Source organism: Sciurus vulgaris (genome assembly GCF_902686455.1).
Source record: "Sciurus vulgaris genome assembly, chromosome: 3".
NCBI lineage: Eukaryota > Metazoa > Chordata > Mammalia > Rodentia > Sciuridae > Sciurus > Sciurus vulgaris.
Window position 1 is genome coordinate 148,674,913 of NC_136463.1, and position 13,306 is coordinate 148,688,218.

At 33.4% G+C, this 13,306-nt stretch overlaps 1 protein-coding gene across 3 annotated transcripts in view; it reads left to right on the top strand.

Moving 5' to 3' along the window:
* The window catches only part of SLC39A10 (solute carrier family 39 member 10), a 133,418-nt gene that overhangs the window by 108,135 nt on the left and 11,977 nt on the right, over positions 1-13,306 (top strand). For all 3 annotated transcript variants that reach the window (XM_079132588.1, XM_079132586.1, XM_079132587.1), the window contains 5 exons: positions 2,954-3,123; positions 4,150-4,338; positions 8,071-8,191; positions 9,336-9,704; positions 10,931-11,011. In XM_079132588.1, the coding sequence (XP_078988714.1) occupies positions 2,954-3,123; positions 4,150-4,338; positions 8,071-8,191; positions 9,336-9,704; positions 10,931-11,011 (930 nt within the window). The remainder of the gene's footprint in view (positions 1-2,953; positions 3,124-4,149; positions 4,339-8,070; positions 8,192-9,335; positions 9,705-10,930; positions 11,012-13,306) is intronic.

Genomic DNA, 13,306 nt, shown 5'->3' on the forward strand with positions numbered 1-13,306 from the left:
AATAAGCATGGTGCCTTAAATTGGGCAGTGTCATAACCCTAGATGGCTTTCTTCTTTGTGAGATTATATCTCCAAGTTTCAAATATCACATAAATGACAGAAATTTTCTAATCATAAGAGGGACTTTTCTCTTTCAAAGCTTTTTTTTTTTTTTTTAAATCCCCTCCTAGACCATGGATTAGCTTTGGCTAAGAAGGAATTGTGTAGTTATAACAACTTATATACATATGTGTCCTGATTTGTATACACATGAACTCACCCAAACACACCTGTCCCCAAATAAACGTATAAGTATGTGGCTAGTTTCAACATGTGTCAGTCTGCTGATGATTGGTCTTCACTTATAATATATTTAATGTTTTCTGTTGGTATATTGAAAAGTTGGTTTTTATTAAATTGGATTTTGGTTAAATTGTCATTTGGTGATTTGACCTTTGACTAATTGACCAAATGGCATTTGAAATTATACTTGTTTTTTCAGAACATTGCAGTATGTATCTGGCTTCTTGAAATCTTACTGGACATGGTTTCACATTTAAGATCCTAGCCATAAGTTAATATTGTGAAAATTTTAGAAAAAAAAATTTCATATTTGCATAGAGTAATGCTCATTTTGGTAATACTACTTTTATGATTAGGCAATAGAGTTTACCCTCAACTCTCATAAGAATATGTATGTTGTTTTATTATGGTCCTAAGTTTGGGAATGTTATAAACTTAAATTTGAAATATACTTCTGCTAATATTTTATTAGCCTACAAAGTTATGTTGTATAAATTATTGTCTCAGTTTGTATAATACTTCAAATTAAAGGTGTTCTCCATAAGTCAATCTCAAAAAACCGAAGGACAAATGATCTCGCTGATAAGCGGATGATCATACATAATGGGGGGTGGGAGGAGGGCAAGAATGGAGGAAGGAGGGACTGTACAGAGGGGTGGGAGGGGTTGGGGGGTGGAAATAACAGAATGAATCAAACACCATCACCCTATGTAAATGTATGGTTACACAAATGGTACGCCTCTACTTCATGTACAAACAGAGAAACAAGTTGTACCCCATTTGTTTATAATAAAAATTTTTTTTAAAAAAAGGCATTCTCCATATGTTAAGATTTTAAAATTTAATTTCTCTTGCAGATGTATTAATAAGTAGGTCCAATGTAGAATGTAATATAGCCTAGAAAAAAGAATAAATCAGGGTAATAAGCCTCACCCAACTAGAGATTTACAAATGTGGATTTTGCAAAATTAAATGTGGAATTTAATTTATGTGCACTTTTTGGACATTGAGATATAGCTAGAACTGAAATAAGTACCGTTACTGGATAATTTTGATAACTAATTCAAGTGTGGTTTTGGGCTAAAATCATTCTGATTAATAAGAATTTCTGATAATTGTGAGGAGTTACCAAATTTCCTCTGTATATATTGTATATTTTGGGTCTTTACGGTTTTGGTGGTGTTCATCTACTTGTATGTACATTTATAAGTATATATAGTTACTTATTTAGTCTCTTATAAAATATGCTGGAGTATATATACATCTCTGGCTTTCCTAAGAAGTTTAGTACATTTTTCTTTAGACTCTTATATTTAAGTTACTTTTATGTTGTTGCTCTGAGATAAATCGCTTCTATGTTGGATTATTGCCAAACTAAGGAAAATACATATTTGGAAAGAGAGTTATGTATTTACAGTCTGAGACATTTTATCTTCAGGTTAATGTTTTTGTTTCCAACCTCAGTTTGTCCTAAAGTAACCTCTTTTTATCTCCTTTTTCCCCTAATAGAATTGGAGCTAGCGAGCTGTGGCAGTTTTGACAAACCTTGATTGGTTTAGTAGGCCAGTAATTTTATTGACTCCAAACTCTGTTGTCTAAAACCTAAAACCTGTGGCCACCTCTCTGACTTATTAATATTATCAGGTTCTCACGGATGTTATTGTTCCTGCCTGTGAAACAGGGGGAAGAGAAACTTGGTTGCTCCTTATTAAGTGAGCCTTTAAAACTTGTTTGAATTTAATAGAATTGATAGTCCTATTAGATTTGATTAGAAAAATAGTATTTTAGATTAGAAGTTGTACAGAATTGTCTCTCTTCAGTGAAATTTTCTATAGTTGAATTTCGTAAAGAATTTTTAAAGGAAATACATTTCTGTTTTGGTTTAGGCAGTTAATACACGTTGTAATGAAAATGTCCAGCCCCCCAAACACTAGCATTTATTTCTGATATCTGCTTTCCTTGATAAAAAATTGTGCGCAAATTCCCATTCACCACATATTATAAAAGTGTTTCTCATAAGTTATATATAGTGAGATGTTTAGAAAGTGGTAAATTGTATAGGAAGCCAAATTGAAGAAAAGGAAATTCCAGACTAAGTGTAGAAGGGAGAAGAAATCAAGGGGAAGAGCACAGAATTATCCTTTGTAACCATGAAGTGGCCAGAATGCTTTCTTGTCACATCCTCATGTGAATATGCAGCCATTTTTGACTGATATGTTGTTTCTTGAACTTTGTATTAGAAAGATTTATAAAAACAAGCATTAGGTAGATTTGCTTCATTTTAATGCTTACAGGAGCGTGTTATAATTATATTCTTTAAACAGTTTTATTGTTTATGACTGCCTTCAGACTGTAGAAAGTTTTTATTTATAATCTGGACATTAAGGGCAAATTATGACCTTGAGTCATTTTATGTCCTGTTTCTAATATTGTGGGCCATCGAAGGTACTATTTATAACTTGATTTGTATTTCTTTTTTTAAGAGTTCAAGTTGGCTAAATGTTACGGTTTTTGTTGTTGTTGTTTTTAAGAACAGCAGCTCATGAAGTTTCTTAAAAAGCATAGTCTGGGTGATATAATCTGTCTTCCATGACTTGTTTACCTTATGTTTGTTCTTTAGGACTTTTCTATCTCATGCCGTCATACTAATGTTGACAATTTTTCCCTACAGCATGGATTTGTGGTATCATTTCTATCACTGTCATTAGCCTGCTTTCCTTGCTAGGCGTGATTTTGGTTCCCATCATTAACCAGGGATGCTTTAAATTCCTTCTCACATTTCTTGTTGCACTCGCCGTGGGAACAATGAGTGGAGATGCCCTTCTTCATCTACTGCCTCATGTAAGAATTCTTTCCAACCTTTAAAATTTTTTTAAATATTGAAATTAAAAGGATTGTTTAGTAGCAAGCCATACCAATACTAATCTAGTATTTTTGATGAGTTATTACTTATTGGATGAAATTTGTTTTGTTCGATTTTCACAGTTTAGCAATATTTTTAAATAAGTTGAATCATTAGGTTTTTAAATTGCAGCAAGGAATAATATATCTATCAGTGTGGTATACCAAGAAAGCCTTTAGAAGAAATGGATAAGAGCTGCAGTGACTGTGCATATAGCCAGGAAGTCATAGTGGTGACCTGCTGGTGGATTAGTTGGTGTATTTTGTTTTATTATTACAAAATTTGAAGCATTGAAGCATTGAAGCATTCACTGTTCCCATTTGTAAAGGACCCCTCACCTCCTCTTTTTACTTCTGTCTTGATTCTTTGACTATAGTATCTTACTCTTACAGACATTTAAGTTCATGGGGTTTACTTCACCATGAAATATATTACTTTCTGGACAAGTGATCACGTAAATTACATGAAAGTGAGATAATATCTAGGGAAGCACTTCGAAAACTAAAAGCTATTCACATATGATCACACTGGTATGTGGAATCTGAAACAGTTTATCTCAGAGAAGTTGAGAGTGAAATCGTGTTACCAGAGGCTGGGGAGAAGAGAAGGGAGGAAGGGATGAGAGGTTGATCAGTGGGGGTACTAAGTTGCAGTTAGGTAGGAGAACTAAGTTCTGGTATGCCATTATACAGTAGGGGACTTAGGTAAGGATAATTCACCATGAAGAAATGATAAATGTTTGAGGAGATAGATATGTTTGCCCTGATTTGAACATTATGTAATTTATACTGTAATTGAAATGTTACATGGTACCCCATAAATATGTCCTATTTTTATTGTCAGTTAAAAATAAAATTAAAAACAGTAAAAACATATTTTCTATGTTCTCTACAATATTATAATCTCCATTATTGAAATGCCATTTCGGTTATTTGTTTACACCTTTTCTTCATTCTTCTTTTCAGTCTCAGGGTGGACATGACCACAGTCATCAGCACGCACATGGGCATGGGCATTCGCACGGACATGAATCTAAGAAGTTTTTGGAAGAATATGATGCTGTGTTGAAAGGACTTGTTGCTCTAGGAGGCATTTACCTGCTCTTTATCATTGAACACTGCATTAGAATGTTTAAGCACTATAAACAACAGAGAGTAAGTACTTGTAAATTGTTTATTTTCTGAGATAAACTCAAAACAAAAATCATCTTATTCTGGATATGTGCTTTTCTTGATTATTATATTGTTCTGTGTTATAGCTCTCTCTTTTTTCTTTTCTTTCTTTCTTTCTTTTTTTTTTTTTTGTGTGTGTGGTATCAGGTTCTACAACCTAGAACCTTGCACATGCTATGCCCAGGCTCTAACACTGAGCTACACCCAGTCCCCATCTGTATCTTTCAGTAGCTAATCTTCAAAGGAAAGGCTGAACTTTGTTGCCATTTTTTGTTGTTATATTTATTTTGGATTTACAATCAAGATACAGCAGTCTCAGTTTCAGTTCATTTCTCTTTCATATCTAATTGATTTAAATAGGATGGTAAAAGCTATTCACCAATTTATACTTAGTACAAAAATGTATAGATGGAAGCAAATTTCATCAGTCTTCATAGTTAATATTTTCAGTGATAATTTTCACTGTAATATCTTACAAATATTATAGTATGTAATATCTTATTAGTGAAAATGTTTTCACACAATACATTTCATCAGAAATGCCTCACCGATAGAAGTATTGGAGGTAAGAAGAGGTCAGAATAAGGGGACTTTGTGGAGAGAAATAGGATAAATTGATGGAAATGATCATTGTTTTCAAGAGTGATATACAACTAGGGAGGAAATGCTTGGACTATTTATTAAATACCCTGATTGTCATGCAGTTAGCTTCTGTGTTTGATGTTGTCACATTTATAAGAATAACATATATATCTAAAAAGAATTTTTCCACCAAGAAAAGAAGCTCAGGGCTACTGCCATTTTACTGAGGTTTACCTGCCTTCTTGTTTACATTGGTTCATATCTACCTCAAAAACTTTATCCTGAATACAACTCACTAGCATGTTTAAAACACTAACGCTCATCTTTAAGTATATTGTTTAAGTAAAACTTTCCATCAAAAAAAAACTTACATATTGTTAACTCCAAATATATTTTTTCCCTCTCAAAAACTCTGGATATCATGGTTTACCCTTAATTTTATGCCTTTTTTATGTGTATGATTTGTTTGCTCTCGCCTTGAGACAAAACTAGGTTTCAAACAGAGCTCTGCACTGAGATTGGGGGAGTAATTCTAGTTCACACTCAGCTAGCTGTGTGACTGCAACTCATTCCCCATCATTTACAGTAGTCATCTAAATCATGGGAAATAAATCTTATTTCATATCTATGTTTTCACATCATATTTCAGATTGTGTACTTAATTTTAGTTACTGTATTTTAGTCAGGATATCATATTTGTTTGCCTCTAAAGGAGGGATAATTAAGATGTTAAGCCCAGAAGAAAGGCAGAAGTAACTGGGAAGGATCAATTTAGAAAAATGGCAAGAGATCTAACAGCATTTTGTTCTTGAAGGTCATCTGAAAGGTGAAATAATCCCAAAAGCATTATGGGGAATAAAACATGGTGAGAAAGATGCTGAGGCAGGAATGACTGGGGGGACACAAGTTTTCTCTAAGGAAAGAATAATTCGGAAGAGAGGTGATAAGCTTTTGAACTAGGGTCATGGGCATAAGGAGTGGGGGAAGAGAAGATGATTAAGAGAATTATTTAGATGAGAATCAGTAAGAGGACTTTATAATTAGTTAGATATAAAAATGCAAGTATTTAAGCATCTATCACTTAAAAGTCATATCTTCTCAGTAGATGGAGAAAAATCATTGAATAAAATTCACATCCCTTCATGATAAAAACCCTAAACAAATTATGTATAGAAGAATTTTCCCCCAACATAATAAAGGCTACATATGACAGACCCACAGCCAATGTCATACTGTAGGCAGGAAACCGAAAGTGTTTCCTCTAAGATTTGGAACAAGGCAATGAGGTACTAGATGTTTTAGAGCAGTTAGGCCAGAGAAAGAAATAAAAGGTGTACAGATAGGGAGGGAAGAAGTCAAATTGTCCCTGTTGGTAGGTAATGTTATTCTATATATAGAAAAGCCTAAAGACTCCACCAAAGATGCTAGAACTAATAAATGAATTCAGTAAAATTTCAAAGTATGAAATCATCAGTGATGAACTCGCTGAGAAAGCATGTCCTCCTATTCGTAATAGTTGACAAAAAGTAAAACTAAACTAAAAGAACCCTCAGGGTAAATTTAACCAAGGACATGAAAGATCTCTGCAATGAAAATTAGAAAACACCTAATGAAAGAAATTGAGGGAGACACACACCTACAAATAGAAAGACTTCACAGGTTTATGGATTGGAAGACTTGGTATTGATAAAATGGCCATACTACCCAGAGTGACATACAGACTTGGTGCAGTCCCCATCAAAATACCATGATATTCTTCTCAAAACTATGGAAGCACAAAAGACCCCTAGTAGCCAGAGTAATACTGAACAAAAGGAACAAAGCTGGAGACATCTTAATACCTAGTTTCACAATCAGGAATGAGAGGAGAGTACTTAAAGAACCTCAGTAGAGCATTAATCTCCAGGATATTTAAAAATTTAACACCAAAAAACACCAACTAATCCAATCAATAAATGGGCAAAGGAACTGAACAGGCAGTTCACAGAAGAAGAAATACCAGTGGTCAAAAATATATATTATATATTTTTATATAAAAATGTCCAGACTGGCTGTGGGCTGTTCAGGGCAGAGCTGGAAGGTGCTTCATTCTTGTCTGCATCTTACTGTTCCTCCCCCTGACGAATCCTCAGAGACACCTCACTGGTTCTGTGGCTGGCCTCACCCAGCAAAAGCAAAACCTTCCTGGCCCTTTTAAGACTAGTCCCGGGACTGGCACTGCATCATTTCTGCTTCATTTCGTTTATCAGAATGAGTCAGAAAGACAGCCGAAGTCTAGGGCCCAGGATAGACTCCGCCTCCTTAGGGGTAAAGATGTACAGTGGAGTAGTCATACGGGAAGGAGGAAGTGGGTGGTGGCCATCTCTGGAGACTGCTTCATGCCTAGCTAGCCATATAAGATCACTTAAGCAGCAGTTTGAAGGCTTGAACATCTGACATATTACGGCCTATAAACAAAACCAACAAGAAAACGCTACCATACAGTTAGAACCTCTGAAAGAAATAAACTCCAAATTTAGGATTCTACCTGAAGTTTGACTGCTTTCATTGTAGCAGAATTAGGGAAATAAAGAGATTGCATTAAGCACAGAATGAAATCCAAAGGAGTAAGCTCTAATTTTTGAAATTTTCTGTTATATATATTTCACACATTTCATTGGGGTAGTATGTAAACATTTAGTAGTGTGCACTGTATTCTTTAACGTAGATTAATTAAACCTTAGTATTTTTTAAAATATAAAAGTTTTAAGTCAGGCATTTTGGCACATGCTTGTAATCCAGCCACTCAGGAGGCTGAGACGGGAGAATTGCAATTTTGAGGCCAACCTCAGCAACCTAGCAAGACTCTGTCTCAAAATAAAAAGGGCTTGGGATGTAGCCCAGTGGTAAAGCAACCCTGGGTTCAATCCCTAGCACCACAACAATCAATCAATCAATCAATAGATCAGTACATGCATTTAGTTTGATTCTTCATCTGTTTAGATCCCTTGATTAACTTTTATTTTTTTTTTCTCCTTTTCTAAATTATTTATGTATAAAGTTAACACCATTTGTCTCCAGTAAGTGTTAACAAAGGGATATTGTTGCTAATTGTGGATATAGATTTTACTAATATCAGAATTTTTTCCCCAGGGAAAACAGAAATGGTTTATCAAGCAGAGCACTGAAGAATCAACTATTGGAAGGAAGCTTTCAGACCATAAATTAAACAATACACCAGATGCTGACTGGCTTCAACTCAAGCCTCTTGCTGGTATCAACAGTTTTGACTAAAGAGAAACGTTTTAATATAAAAATTGCTTCTAAACAGCATCTGTATTTTTAAAAATGTTTTGTCTTAGTGGCTTCCCTAATATTAGTTTCTAACCTGTTTTTCTTAAATGTAAATGTGTCTTATGATTTGTTTTAGTTAATTTCAGCCTTATTTATGCTGAAAGTAGGCCAAGAAGATTATGGGGCAAGAAACATTTTGTACTTCTAGCTTAGGGGGAAAATTTTTGAATAAATCAGTCTTTCTAGGTATGGAATTAGAGTTTTACTTCTTGACAATGGGAAATCTTTATTCCAAACGTGATTGCTTTAATGTGGAGAAAGGAAAATTGCCTTCATGCTTAAAGGAAAATGTCCTTAGTCTTTTTAAAAATCTGCTCTATCCATATTCTGATAGTTGTAATGAGGTAGCATGGTTTTCAGGGAAACATGAAAATGTTTTTAACCTAATTTTTCTCATTTTCAGTTTCAGCTTGTTTCCTTGAAGGTATCAATGATTTTCTGCAAAAAATGGGCACTTAGAATCTAATGAATAACTCTGCCCCAGAATACAATTGGGAAGTATCAGGGTCTCTGTCATTAAAAAAAAAAAAATAGGGGGGGAGCTTTGGAAAACTAGTAGAAAGGCCATACTCAGTTAAAAATAAATAAATAAAAAGTTTAAAAAATATATATATATATTTTATATATATATCCCTTATAACATGTTCTCACCTGCATGGGGTTCTGAACTTCATTCTAGCAATGATCTCTTGAGTAGCATTGTCATATAGGTGGAGCATTGAGGCATATAAAGATCTTTACCATCAACTAACTGTATTACTCAGGCAAGTTTTCTAAATTTTATTTGTCTTTGTTTTTTAAATAAGAAGTGGTTAGAGTGGGTTACCAGTAAGATTCCTTTCTCTGAAAATTTTGGGTTTATCTTATCTATCTAGTTATTTAGTTGATGGGTTTCCCAATCATTGTACTATGGGAATTGTTTCTAAATAATTTTAGGGAGTTATATTTATTGAAGATTCATATTCACTTAAAAAATGCTCATCGCATTGCTATTCTGTCTGGGATTAAATGAGCAAATATTCATACATTTACTTATTGATAAAGCATCTTTCCTATAATTTTAGGAACCGATGACTCAGTTGTTTCTGAAGATCGACTCAATGAAACTGAACTGACAGATTTAGAAGGCCAACAGGAATCCCCTCCTAAAAACTACCTTTGTATAGAAGAAGAGAAAATCATGGACCATTCTCATAGTGATGGATTACATACCATTCATGAGCATGATCTCCATGCTACTGCACATAACCACCATGATGAGAATAAAACTGTGTTGAGAAAGCATAATCACCAGTGGCACCACAAACATTCTCATCATTCACATGGTCCCTGTCATTCTGGATCAGATCTGAAAGAGACAGGAATAGCCAATATAGCCTGGATGGTAATCATGGGGGATGGCATCCACAATTTCAGTGATGGGCTGGCAATTGGTAAGTGGACTGGACTTGAAACTTGGTTTATAATTTTTGTTTTGTTTTTTACAGTATTGGGTACTGAACCCAGGGCCTTACCTATTGCTAGGCAAAGAGCTCTACCACTGAGTGGCACCACCACAGCCCATTTAAAATTTTTAAATTTTGCAATGGGTATCTCACTAAGTTATGCAGCCTGGCCTAGAATTTCTAATTATTCTGCCTTAGCCTCCTGAGTAGCTGGGATGACACACATGTGCCATCATACCCGGCTGCCCATATTAATCCTATGAACTAAAATTTATCTAGAGGTTAACAAATGCACTAGTATTCATTACTGTGCTTTTGAGTTTTTCCAAAAGATGTGATTACATGTTTAATAGATGTATTTGGAAGTTAAAGGTAAAATTTCAGTGTTTATTTTTTGAAAATTAAATGTGTATAATATACTTATTAAATAGCTTGTTTTCTCAAAGTACAGTCACCTTATCGAAAAAGCTATTTTAATGTTATATTTTCAAATACATTTGTATATTCCCTAATAGAAAACAGATTAATTTCAATCTTGGATTTGATAAATTTTTTACATTTCGAAAAGGTGAAGAAAATTTTTACAACATGAAAAATCACTGTACTAAATCCAAATTCATTATAATCTTTTTGGTGTTGGTGATTGAACTCAGGGGTGCTTAATGACTGAGCCACATCCCCAGCTTTCTTTCTTTCTTTCTTTTTTTTTTTTTTTTTTTTAACCAGAACATCACTAAGTTACTTAGGGCCTTGCTAAGTTGCTGAGGCTGGTCTTGAACTTGTGATCCTCCTGTCTCAGCCCCCTGAATCTCTGGAATTACAGGTGTGCACCATTGCATCTGGCAAATACATTAGAATCTTGTTAACGTAAACTCATACTACCATTTTAGGAGAACATTGAATGTGATCAATATGTGATTGTCTTTGAGAGAGAGACTATTAATCTCTCAGAAGCAGGCTTTGCTTTCTTTGAGAAAGACTGTATTTTTGCATCCACAGTAGCTGTTTATACTAAAGAATAAAGGATTCTTCTGGTAGACTCAGATTATATACTCACTTGATATTCAAAAACTATAGTATGCAAGATGGGTGAGCTATGCACATATGTGAAATTAATTTAGATATGCAGAAAGATGACCAGTCATCATTAATAAACTTGGAAAAACAGAAGATCTGTAAATATCACTTGTTTTTTTTCTTTTAATCTTCCTCAGGAGCAGCTTTCAGTGCTGGATTGACAGGAGGAATCAGTACTTCTATAGCAGTCTTCTGTCATGAACTGCCACATGAATTAGGTAATATAACCTTAAAAATTTTACCAGATTTCATCAAATCCAAGACTTTCCAATTGTAGATACTTCCAAACTTCAGACATGTTAAAACAAAAAGTGGCTGATGACAACTATAAAGTGTCATTAATTATAATTCATATCCTGATGTAAAATATGAAAAACAAATGTTTTTTAAGATTAATGGAATGTTCATTCCTGTGTGCTTTTCTTTGTATTCAGGAACATCATTATGTTATTATATGGAACAATCATAAAGGACTAGTTCACTGAAAATGATGTTTTAAAAAAGAATCATTTCTTTTAAGTACCTGATTTTGCTAGTAACCCACTTTTGATTTTGTTTCATATACCATGTAAACTATATTTTAAAAGAATCAAGGCAAAGTGTGCAGACTGCATAGTCAGAAGTTATCCTAGATGTATGTGAGGCAGTCTTTTCTTCATAAGTGATGAAAACATAATACTGTCCTAAAAAGCATACTGGATAGTTAGGAAAGAAATTGGACTGCAGTCTTGACTAGCACTAGCACCAAGGGTTTGGAGTAGTCATTAACTTATAATCATCTTAAGTAAGAGGTTTGGATGATTTTTTACTTTTTAATATTTTATTTAAATATATATATATACCATATATATTTATAAATATATTTTATATAAAATATATATTTATAAATATATAAATATATTTATATATAAATGTATATTATAAATGTATATTTATAAATATATATAAAATATGTATATAGTATGTTTGTGTATATATATTTTAGTATTATATAATTTTTTTTCCAAATATTTTTATTCACCACTGGTTGAATCTGTAGATATGAAGGACCAACTGTATAAATCATATATTTTATAGAAATAAGTGTTGACAGAGAAACTGATGCCACTATAATCTTAATACCCAAAAATCTTACATTAATTTCTCATGTGATTTTTAAGAGTGGAACTTAATGCCCTCAAAATAATTTTAAACCATTTAAATTTTTTTTTTATATTTTCTCATTGATTAATAGGCTTTTTCCTAAAATATTAAAATGAATAATTTTTCTGTTTAGGTTGGACTTTCTCCTTTATCTTCTATTCACTTCTGTTTCCCTGTTATAGACTTATCATTTTCTTATGTTTATTGTGTAATCATTGTTATATGTTCCAAGGAATATATATTGGTATTTATATGCACACATTTTTATGTAAACAGTATGATGTTTATATCTCATTCTGTTTATTACCTTATGCTGCTACCATTGTAGATACTTTAAACTCCATCCAGTTACCATGAATTAATTAATTGTTTCTGCCAGTACTTGGAGGTATGCATTCACAGGTATGCATTCACTGCCTTTTGCATGGTTAGAATCTTGTGTTAGATATATAACTTGTGGCCTTTTAATTTCTTGCCACCACAGATAATGGTACATTGAACATCTATAAATGCAGTACTTATTGATCTTTTGAGAACATGTTTCATATGTGGACCAAGGGACAGAATTGATGGATCCTAGAACATGCATACCTAAGAAGTACCATATCATTATCCAAAATAGTTGCACAGGTGTAATCTCCAGCCAGCAATACCTAATGTTGCACATCTCTGCCAAAATGTATTATTAACTGAAGTGCTTAGTTTGCTGATTTAATAGATGTAAAGTGATATTTCTGTGTTGTTTCAGTTAGTATTTATTGATTATTCAGTAACTAATTTCTCTTTGTGTGCTTTGGTTTTTCTCTTCTATCCATTGAAAAATCATAGCTAAAGATATGAACATGCACTCAAATAGAAAACATTTGAGGGAAGTGGAGATGGCATTAATTTGAAGTAAAAGAACTCATATTTTGAGTATCTAAGGAGCTTCTTCATGTGCTCTGATTTAATATCTTTTTGAAAACTCAGATCTAGCTGTGAAATGTCATCGTTCATTTGATCATTTGATTATCTAATTGCCTTGATTGGTGCTAACCTTATTTGCTTACGGTTAGTAGAGTTTATTTATTAATAAAATTTGCTTAAAAATTAGTATCTCCCTACAAAAAGCAGAGCAGTGTGTTAGTACACAATTAGCACCTGTTCCATAGGGCTGAATCCCTATAGTTTTGGTTACCTTGCCAACTTTGGGCACATCATGGTGGTCTTGGTTTTGCCCCATAATCCTTTCCCCAGACTAGGTCACTGCTGCCTTTTGTGTGTTTTACTTGGGTAATTTCCGTAGCTGTACATTCTGGCTTCATTTTGTTCTATTACATATACCTTATTACCAGGTATAGCTTCTTACATGAGAGGTGCTTATGTAATCA